General features: G+C 39.2%; 1 protein-coding gene across 2 annotated transcripts in view; it reads left to right on the top strand.

The window, feature by feature from the left end:
- OXCT1 (3-oxoacid CoA-transferase 1) overlaps positions 1-11,264 on the top strand; it is a 48,653-nt gene that overhangs the window by 8,956 nt on the left and 28,433 nt on the right. For both annotated transcript variants that reach the window (XM_031557210.1, XM_031557211.1), the window contains exon 4: positions 3,140-3,200. In XM_031557210.1, coding sequence (XP_031413070.1) covers positions 3,140-3,200 — 61 coding nt within the window. The remainder of the gene's footprint in view (positions 1-3,139; positions 3,201-11,264) is intronic.

Genomic DNA, 11,264 nt, shown 5'->3' with positions numbered 1-11,264 from the left:
GGCCCTAAGCACAAGAAAGATGAGGAGGTCTTGGAACACGTCCAGAGGAGGACCACTAAGATGATCAGAGGGCTGGAGCAACTCTCCTATGAAGAAAGTTTGAGAGAACTGGGCTTGTTTAGCTTGGAGAAGAGAAGGCTCCAGGGAGACCTCATTGTGGCCTTCCAGTACTCGAAGGGAGCTTATAAACAGGAGGGAGAACGACTCTTCAAATGGGTTGATAGCGATAAGACAAGGGGAATGGTTTTAAACTGAGACAGGAGAGGTTTAGGTTAGATATTAGGAGGAAGTTTCTTATACAGGAGGTGGTGACACACTGGAACAGGTTGCTCAAGGAGGTTTTGAATTCCCCATCCCTGGAGGCATTCAAGGCCAGACTGGATGTGGCTCTGGACAGCCTGGTCTGGTGGTTGGTGATCCGGCACATAGCAGGGGGGTTGAAACTAGATGATCACTGTGGTCCTTTTCAACCCAGGCCATTCTATGACTCTTTTCTCAAGGCTGAACAGACCCAGGTCTTACAGCCTTTCCCTAGGCCCTTTATCATCTATGTGGCCCTCTGCTGGGCTCTTTTCAGGAGATCCCTGCCTTTTTTTTTTGTACTGGGGAGCCCAGAACTGGACACAATACTCCAGGTGAGGCCTGAGCAGGGCAGAGTAGAGGGGGAGGATCACTTCCCTTGACCTGCTGGCTGCCCTCTCTTTAATGCATCCTAGGTACCACCGGCCTTCTTGTCCATCAGGGCACACTGCTGGCTCATTGCGAACCTGTTTGTCTCCCAGGCCACCCAGGTCCCTCTCTGCAGATTTCCTCTCCAGTAGATCATCCCCCATCTTGTACTGGTGCATGCAGTTAGTCCTCCCCAGGTGCAAGACTCTACACTTGCAACTCTGTGCACTATACATTCCTCATTCACTTAATAGTCCAGCTTTCAAATACATCTCTATCCAGCTTAGAAATAGAGATGTGATGTGGGACCATGTCAAAGGTCTTGCACAAATCCAGGTAGATGGCATCAGTTGCCCACCCTTTGTCTGCTGATACTGTCACTCTGTTGTAGAAGGCCACCAGATTGGTCAGGCATGATCTGTCCCCTGGTGAAGCTATACAGGCTGTCTCGGATAACCTCTTTCTCACATGTGCCTTAACTTGTCTTCCAGTAGGGTCTGTTCCATCATCTTCATGGGTACATATGTGAGGGTTGCCAGCCTGTAGTTTCCCAGATTTTCCTTTCTGCCCTCCTTAAAAATGGAAATGACGTTTCTCTTTTTCCAGTCACAGCCATGACTTTTCAAATATGATGGAGAGAGCTCTTCAGGAGTAAAACCTTTTCTTTTATAGAAGACAACTGCTTCTGAAACAATTTTCTTAAATCTAAAACAAGTTCCTCTCATTCAGACTGTGTAAAATATCGATCTTCCTCCTTATTATGAGCTCCTTAAGTATTCAAGGCTGCAGGAGGTTTTTTCAGAGCCTTCTTTTCTCCAGCCTGAACAACCCCAGGTCCCTCAGCCTTACTTGAGACAATTGGTGGCCGTAAATAAACATTTTGAACAAAGTTCCAATCTACCCCATTATCTCTTCTCATTTCCATGCTGAAATGTTTCTTCTAGTAACTTTTTGCCTCTATTTAACAATAATATTATGTTAATTTCTTTTACTGGCAGATTATCTAGTACAATCTTGAAAGCATCTTTTGCTCAGAAAAGTATTCACTTGGGATGACACACTGAATTCTTTATTTTTGTCTACCTTCTCCCATCTAAATTCCCTTGCTATTTTAATTCAATTTTGAAACTTTATTTCCTTTTTATTTTCTATTCTGCCTGGTTGAAGGTTTTATTTCCCATAATCACTACTGCTAAGGCTGTGTATGAGAACTAAGTAAAAGATATAAACTCAAAATCTTTTCTTTCGTACTTTTGTATTCCTACATTTGTTAGTTTTAAGACAGCCACAGACTGTACCTTCTGAAGCATTTGTTAAAGAATTCACAGATTATATGTATTGCCAATAAAAGAGAATTTCTCAAGATATGTGTTTTGGGGCATATCTTCCTTTTTATGGGTATCTGCAGTAGGAATTAGTGTAAAAATGCATGGCACGTTGGGATTTGGTCGTTTTTGTTCCCTACCCCTCCTGAAGCCACGAGGTGGCAGCAGCATCTCAAAGTTCAGCATGGATATACTACTAGGCATAGTCATTAGATTAAGGGGTGCAAAAATGAGGAAAAGGTATTGGGAAACAAGAATGGTCTGGAAAAAAACTGTCCCTATGGAAAGGGGGAGAAAAAGGAGATAATGAATTATTTGGTGTCTTGTTTTCATGCATTTTGAAGAAAAATAAAACCAACAAAAGCAGAATTCCACCTTTAAAGAGACTGGAACCCCATCAAAATACATACAATTTTTTCTTAAATTGTTTTGCCCCACAATTTTATTTCCTTTCTGGAAAGTACAGAAGGGCTGAAATGGATCACTTGTTTATTCCTTTGTCTAGGATGTTGGTGCATATCTCAGCATGGTAAAAGCATGTCTTGCTTTTACTCCCTAGAGATTCTTTTCCTTGTTATAGAAGTCCTAAGTGGAAATACTTAGGATGAATGCCAGAGTCTTGCATTGGGTGCCAAAACTGGAACAGCTGTTTCAATCAAGAGAATTTAATTAAGTTTTCTACTGTGCAAAATGCTGGTCTAAGTCCATGTAGCTGCTTAGTCTAAATTATGAAGGCATATGTAGGATTTGGGATGGTGTGCTTGCTTCCCCATGGAGATGAATTTTATTCTTTGTGCAGAAAAGTAATACGACGATACTGTACACAGCCCAGCTTGCTGCTGCTCTTGCATCTGATAAATGATATCAGTAGCATTCCCAATTTCCATTGGACAATGTGTTGATTAAAAGTCAAAAGAGCTGTAAATATTCTCTGATGTAGAAAAACGTAATTTTATTTTTTATGTATTTTAGACATTTTGGCATATTTTTTGCTCCTTTTTTTTATTAGACTTTTAGATACTCAACAGTAATATTTGTGATATTCACATTACAGAGATTCTTGTATCAACTTGGTTCTGAAATGTCTTTACTTTTAAAGTTTTACAAATTATAATTTTACTTTTATTTATTTATTTATATTTCAGGAAAACTGCTAGAAACTTCAATCAACCAATGTGCAAAGCTGCCAAGACAACTGTGGTGGAGGTAAGGAGATGAAACACAGTAAGCTCTACATCCCTTTGGCTTGCATGCCATTCTGGGGACAGAGTTCTCTTTTTTTAAATTAATTGGTGAATTTCTTATACAGAACTGTAGTCTAATCTGTCTTCTTTGACTAGCTCCTACTGACTTTGTGTTCAGTTTTAGTGATCAGTTTATCACTTTTCATCTAATTATGGCTTGGACTTTGTTTGCTGTACTGAGCCCTTGAAAAGTTTTATATTTATTAAATAAACAAAATATGTGGATTAAAGGACAAATAGTAGACTTAGCCTGTGCTTGCGAGAATTCAAAAGAGGCCTCAAGGAAATAAATAATGAAGATTATTTATTTAATACCTGATAATAAACACATAACAACATATATTGAGCATATTGTGGCTTTATCATAGACAAGGTCTCTAAAAAGAAATGATAACAATATCAATCAAGTAAATGCAGGCATTTGGTTATGCCTTGAGAAGGAAGTTGGACTAGCTTACCTATAATTTTCTTCCAGTCTTTCAGTCTTTTATCCTTGTTGTCTAAAACTATATGGAGCACCCTACATTGGAGGTGACATGAAAGTTGTTGGAACTTAGTAATATTGGTAGACTGCTTTGTTAGCTTTTTCTCATCCACTGGGAAGGAGAAGAGCAAGCAAACAAATGTGCGGTACTTAGCCACCTCCTGGGTCATACCACTGGTATAACTCCGTGGTAAATTTTTTATACGTTTAATAAAGCCAAATATGATTGACAGTAAAATGAAAAGTAACTCCTCTAATGCACTTTCAGTAAATTCTGAGTTAGAAGAGTCCCTTCTTAGTTCATGTTCTTGTTTGTTTGTTTTTGTAAACCTCCGGAATAAGATATTTGGTACATAAACATCCCCAGATAACACATTTAGTGAGTTACTTCTTTATGTGGTATAGTGCTATAGCAAAATATACCATAGAATTTGTTAAATGACTTCTACTGACTTGTAAAAGCTTCATGAATTTTCAGTTGTTTTTTTAGAAAGGCTTAAAATTATTTTTCCTTTTGAAAGTGAAATGAAACATCTTTCTTCTTCCCTTCATTCTAGCTGCTCACTTTTCATACTTAAGTCTGGTGCGTAGAGAATCTAAGTAGATCAAAGTCTTCCACCTGCGTGCCATTTCATTCTCCCTCTCTACTCTTCTATCCATATGTAATAGTGTAGAATTTTTTTGACAGGGAACAACAATTATGTGACATTTTTTCTTGGCATAGTTCCATGTAATCTTTGGAAGATCTGCCTTCAAGTTTGTCCATCTTTGATCTTGGTGCAGCTATATACTGCTATAACTGACATGGTTTTGCAAGATAATTAATATTACTGTACAGCTCTGTACAACTAATTAATGGGCAAAGAAGCATTAGCAGAGATTTAAGAGAAATTGCTAGCTAAATACAATGCCTCAAGCTGACTTCTAAGTATCTTTCTTCTGAAATGGAATTCAGAATGCTGTGTTCAGGATTTAGGAGTTCAAATTCATGGTGTTGAATAGAGATGTCTCAGTTCTGCATCTGGGGTATCTGAAGTACTGAGGGTTATCAGTCTGCAGCTGTCTAGGGCTAATCTCAAGATAGCTGAGGTGACTGCATAAAAGTTCATTGGGCTTCTTAGCTGCATTGTTTGAGGCTGAAGGGTGAAATTCTCAATCTCACAGAGAAAAAAAATAGGAAAAAAAAAGATTCAGTAGGGTAGTAATTCAGATGCTCCCTTTACAGCAGGGATTTCTGGTATCTGTTCCCAGCTTTGTTGTTTTTTTTTTTTCTTTTGTTTGTTTGTGGGTTGGTTTGTTTGTTTGTTTTTTCCCATCCAGAGACCATTTAACTTAATGTAAACAGACAGGAGTGGAGATTTCAAGCCATCCCTGGCACTGTGAGCTACAGGTCAGACCTATCTTCAGAGTAATGCAGTAATAGCGTGGGATATGCAGGACTGCAGTTTCTCAATCTGACGTTCCCTTTCTGAGTTTGAACTTGGAGCTTTATTCTTGTACAACCAGACTCATGATGGCAACATCTGCTTGTCTAGCACAAAGCACCAAGCTGAGGCAGGTAACTAGGTAGCAGAAATAAAAAGCACATTCTTCTGTGTTTTTAGTTTTGAGCTGAAGTTTTCCCTTTAAAGTGAATGCTGTAAATATACAACAACACGATTTGTTAATTCTGGTAGCTACTCTGCTGGGTTGCTTGTTTCCCTTCTCTGCTTGTTTGTGTACTTCCAGTTTTATTCAGTCTTTTGGAAGCAGTCTCTTTCTCAGAAGTAGAGCTTTGTCAAGCGTTAAATTGGAAGGATGGATACTGGGCTATTCACCATCCCTGAATGTGTTGAAAAAGCGTTTGGATGTGGTGCTCTGGGACATGATTTAGTGGAGTGTTGCTAGAGGTAAGGTAGTATGGTTTGTCTGCATTTGGACTTGATGATCTTTAAGGTCTTTTCCAACATGAGCAATTCTATGATTCTATGAGTATGTCTCTGTTCGGTTCTCTTAAGTACAGTGAAACAGAATAACTTGAATTTTGGAAGGTAGTTTTGATCAAAAAGTGTATCCTGCCGTGATATGAACAAAGTAGAAGATGGAAAACCTATAATTCTATTTGGGTTTGTTCCAGTGGTTAATCACTCTCACTGGTATAAATGTCTTTTTAGTCTTTTTACTGTAATTAGATTCCATCCAGTGCTTTTGTTCTCTTCTGCTAGATTAAAAACCTTTCTGAAGCTGGCATTTGCTTACCATGGGATAACTTCTCAGTTCTGCTGATATGATAAACAGATCGAGGTCTTAATGATTCTAACTGTAAAATATTTTCAGACCTACCCCTTTTATATCCTTCTCTCTCTGTTGTTTTCTGAAGCTTCACAAATGTGACCAACAGAAGTGTCTTCAGTACTGATAATAGCACTGTCAGCTACAAAGGTAGAGTTATTTTTCTGCCCAGTTCTGCTGCATTCCTGCTTGTGCACCCCAGGCTCTTTGCTGATCATTTCATGTGGGTTGCCTAGACAGTTAGCTGCTTACATCTCGTTAATAATTTTCTGACATACTTTAAGAAAGGTATAATTAATGATCTCCAGCATGAATTCTTTAAGTATGAAAGGTATTTCTTGTTAACAGATGTAGTTTGCTTTAGAATTATCTTGTGTTCTACAGTACTGCTGTTTCTGTCTTAGGATTTATTATTCCACCAGTCTTTCCCCAGATCTGTTTCAGTGGAATGACACTAGGCTTAGTAAGATCTGTAATTCCAAGGGGATATAAGTACTGGAGATCCAGTCTCAAAGTGCAGGGGGAATCAGTTGCATTGGTTAACCTGTTGTAAGATATCTTGTTGAGCTCTGAGATCTTTTGACATGCATGCACAGTAGTAGAAAATGTGTTTTTCTTTAATGTATTAAATATGCTTGAGTTCAGATCAATATGGCATTTTACTCTGTTCAAGAATGGGAAACATTATTTTTTGTGAGAATTTGGAAGATAACTTGGCAGCGCTTCCTGATGTGGAGGATAAGAGTGGAGCCACATGTTTGTGGCTCACAGACTGGTAGCTGTTGCTTACTTGAAAATACTGTTTGCCTTAAACAAAGCTGCCTGTGTTTAGAGAGGGCAGTGAAAGAGGAGGAAGAAGTAAGGCTCTGCTGTTACCAGTTAACGTCTGTTGCTCACAGATGAGGATTATGGATTTTAAAATTTGCCTTGAACAAATTTCTGATTGAGAAATCTGAGCTTCAGCTTTGTTCTGACCAGTCAAGTACTCAGAAGTAGCTGAGTACTTTGCTAACAGTACTCAGAAGTACTGTCAGACAGAAGTAGTTCTGAACCAAATGCAGTAGCCTTCCCAGAGTCATAAATATATTGATCATAAACTTCTAATGAAATGCAGAGTTGTTCACTTAATTAAGTATTTAGGACTGTTACATGCATTTCTTTTGTTTTTCGAGGTAAGAGGAAGTAGAACCTGATAAAATGCCTGATAGCAAGGATGATTACTGAAACATGGGGAATCATCTGTAACAGATCCCACTATAGTAGCTCTGGTGAATTTTCTACTTTAAAAATGACCAGTATTAAGGTTCAGAAAGGAGTTCAAGCAGAATTGGCTGATTCGTATTATTTCATAGAATCACAGAATTGCTCAGGTTGGAAAAGCCTTAATGATCATTGAGTCCAGCCACAACCTAACCAAACTTACAACCCTTCGCTAAATCATGTCCCTGAGCACCACATCTGACTGTTCAGTGGATTAAGAATCAGTTGGCTGGTTGTAGCCAAAGGGTTGTGATCAGTGGTTCTGTGTCTGGGTGGAGGCCATTCACAATCGGTGTCCCCCAAGGGTCTATCTTGGGACCAGGGCTCTTCAACATCTTTATCAATTACATAGATGATGGAATCAAGTGCATCCTCAGCAAGTTTGCAGATGACACCAAGCTGAGGAGTGCAGTCAATACACTGTAGGGAAGGGAAGCCTGTCTCCAGAGGACAGGCTGGAGAAGTGGGCCCATGTGAATCTAATGAGTTTCAGCAAAGCCAAGTGTAAGATGCTGCACTTGGGCTAGGGCAATCCCAGGTATTTATATAGAATGGAGAAAGATCTCCTTGAGAGCAGCCCTGTGGAGAAGGACTTGGGGTTTCTGGTGGATGAGAAGCTGGACATGAGCCAGCAGTGCGCGCTTGCAGCATGGAAGGCCAACTGTGTTTCTGGGCTGCATTAAAAAAGGGGTGGCCAGCAGGAAAAGGGGAGTGATTGTTCCCCTCTACTCAGCTCTTGTGAGTGGTTGGAAACCCTGCCCATGGCAGGGGGGTTGAAACTTGATGATGATTGAGGTACTTTTCAGCCTAGGCCATTCTATGATTCTATGGCATAACAACAGTGCTGGAGAGATGAGGGATGATTTTAGGCATAAGTTTTTACTCTCTGTCCTGGACAAGTATACAGACATCTGTAACAGCTCCACACATTCTTAAGCTGCATCTGTTCCCTGCTGTTGTTCCCTGTTGTGAGATCTCCTGAATGCTCAACTCTGGCATAGCAGTTTGAGATCTCAGCCATGGCCATGATGAGTCTGTGAGTGGCAATATTCAGTATATTTAGACATACTTATTCACTGTTCGAATATCCAGTTCAAATTATTTTCTTTATCAAATTGCAAAAGTATGGTTAAATATATCTGCCTGTGTAAACAGCGTTTCCACCTCAAATAACATCAGAAGAGGAAAAAAGAGAATGTACTTTCTCATGAAAATACATTAAATAAAAATCATTAAACCCTGTATTTTATCTCTGGTTGCCTGGTAACAACAATGCCACGTCAGTGAGCGTCATTATCTCAGGTACAATGGACTGTGCTGCACTGAGGGACAGAAGCAGGCTGAAATAAGCAATTTGTATCCTGTTGTCTGTACTAAATAACAGCATTGCATTTTATTGAGGAAACTGAAAAATTAACTTTTGTTGTTGTCTGCTCCTCCAAATGTTTTAACATCAGCAAAACTCTCCTTGTTCTGCATAGCCTTGTTCTGAGGAATTCTGCAAGGCTTTTACACAGTGACAATTTATCGTGAAATGCCTTTACGTACTATTTTAAGGTGGAAAAGTAATCTCTTTCACTTTGAACACAATTGACACTATCTCAAATGCAGAAAAGAAAAATGACAGGAAGTGAGAACAAGGTCAGATATCTGAGGCAAAATGTTATGAGGGGAAAAAAAAGAGTGTTACCAAACAAGAAAACATGTATTCATTGAAGCAAACTCAAAAAAATTCAGCCCAGTGCAAATTAAAGAAAATGTGAAGGTAACAGGAAATCATTAGGAATACATACATAGTGGGCTGACCAGAGAGACTGATATTTGAACTGTTCAATCAAGAAAGTAACAAGTAACAATACAGCATACAGAGAAAGCTGATCAGTCTAAAGCTCTTTCTGCCTCAGTTTTCAGTAATACTAAAATGCATTTTGGCTGTTGTGTACAGAAGGTTAAAGAACAAGTCTGAGTAGGGATGGAGTTGAATTGCAGGGATTATGTCTTGGAGAAGCAACTCATGGGAATGTTTGCACACCATTGTTGGAGTAATTTTAGTTTGTTACAAGGAAGCCCACTGTCAGACTTCAGTGCTTTTTTGTTGATTTTATTGCCCTTCATGGTATTTGATTCCTTCCTTTTATCTGTGTATATACTAATCATAGAATCATAGAACAGCTAGGATTGGAAGGGACTTCAAAGATCATCTCGTTCCAACCCCTGCCATGGGAAGGGTTGCCAACTACTACATTAGGCATTAGATTCAGTTGCCCAGGGCCCCTTCCATCCAACCTGGCTGTGAATACTTCCAAGAATGGGGCAACCTCTTTAGGCAGCCTGTGCCAGTGACTCACCATCTCAGTGAAAAATTTCCCCCAGCATCTAATCTAAATCTCCCCTCTTTTAGTTTAAAACCTTTCCCCCTTGCCCTATCACTGTATTCCCTCCTGCTTAAGAACTTCCTTTAAATACTGGAAGGCTACAACGAGGTCTTCCCAGAGCCTTCTCTTCTCCAGACTGGACAAACCCATCTCCCTCAGCCTGTCTTTGTAAGAGTGGGGCATCCTTGTGGCCCTCTTCTGGACCCCCTCCAATGGCTCTGCATCATTCCTGGGTTGGGGGCCCCAGGTCTGCACATGGCACTTCAGATGGGCCTCATGAGTGCAGAGAACAGAGGGAGACGATTCCCTTTCTCACCCAGCTGCCACCCATCTGTTGGTGCAGCCCAGGATACTGCTGGCCTTCTGGGCTGCAAGCACATAGTGCTGTCTCATATTCAGTTTTTCATCTACCAAAACTCAAAAGTCCTTCTCACAGGGCTGCTCTCAGTGAGTTCTTCTCACAGTCTGTAAGTACAGTTGAGATTGCCCTGACCTAGGTGCAATATTCTGCACTTCGCCCTATTAAACCTCATTTAATAGGTTCATGTGGGTTCACTTTTCAAGCCTGTGCAAAGGAGAATGAGACAGCAAAACATTTTTACAGCTATTGTGCAGATCATCTCGAGATGTTTTGAGAAGCATTGAAGTAAACTGGACAAGATAAGATGTGCTTCAGATGTGTAATTGTAGTGCATAGCATATTTGGTTATCTATCAATTGTGGGAAAAGAAAAAAGAAACCAACCTACAAAGCCACCCTTAATTTAGCTTTAGGATCTGGCATAGGCTTTCTATCAGTTTCATCAGTGCACTGTCTTCTGGGCAAATGTTATTATCTGCTGATCAACTACAGACTTGCTTTAGCATATTCTTTTTGAATGTTGCATTTGTTCTTAACATAAGTGACAAGTATAAAAGGATGTTTTTCACTGAATATTACATTCATCACATCAGCAATGATTTTCTGAAGCTGACTGCTAAGTAAGATCATGATATTAACTCAAGAAGGTATCAATTTAAAAAGGAAAAAAAAAAAGAACTAGATAAAGAAAAACAAATGCAAAGCTTTCAGCACAATGTTATAAAGGTAGGTAAAACTGTCTGAGTAGCAGTCAGTAACAATCTAATCTGCTATGAATTTTAACCACTTAGCATTCAGTATTCCAGCAATGAAGTGCCAAATCTGAACCCACATAGTTAGAAGTTTATTCTCTTGAAAATCAGAAGCATGTAAGAAAGGTAGCTTTGTAGGTTGGTTTCTTTTTCTTGTTTTCCATAATAATTTGTGGAAAACCAAATGTGCAGTGCATTACAATTACACATTTGAAATACATTTCATTATCAGTGCTCACATTCTGTGTCATGAGGATTTGAAAATGAATAGGTTTTAAATACACCTTAGATTGAACTTCTCATTGTAATAATATGTACAGTGAATCTGTGCTAATTCTTATGTCCTGTCATGTTTAGAATGTGTTGATCAGTGAACAATTTCTGTCTTTGTTTGAAATCACATTTCACATGATTATTTTGCTAAAAAATGCTGCAGTGAGAGTTTTAGGCATGATTCAAGGAATTTATTTGCGTGTATGTTTCTACTTATATCTTAAAGCTTGTATTTTTTTGATTGTGCTTTT

The sequence above is a fragment of the Meleagris gallopavo genome, chromosome Z (genome assembly GCF_000146605.3).
Source record: "Meleagris gallopavo isolate NT-WF06-2002-E0010 breed Aviagen turkey brand Nicholas breeding stock chromosome Z, Turkey_5.1, whole genome shotgun sequence".
NCBI lineage: Eukaryota > Metazoa > Chordata > Aves > Galliformes > Phasianidae > Meleagris > Meleagris gallopavo.
Note: the sequence above shows the minus strand (reverse complement) of the source record. Positions and strands in the feature narration are given on the sequence as shown.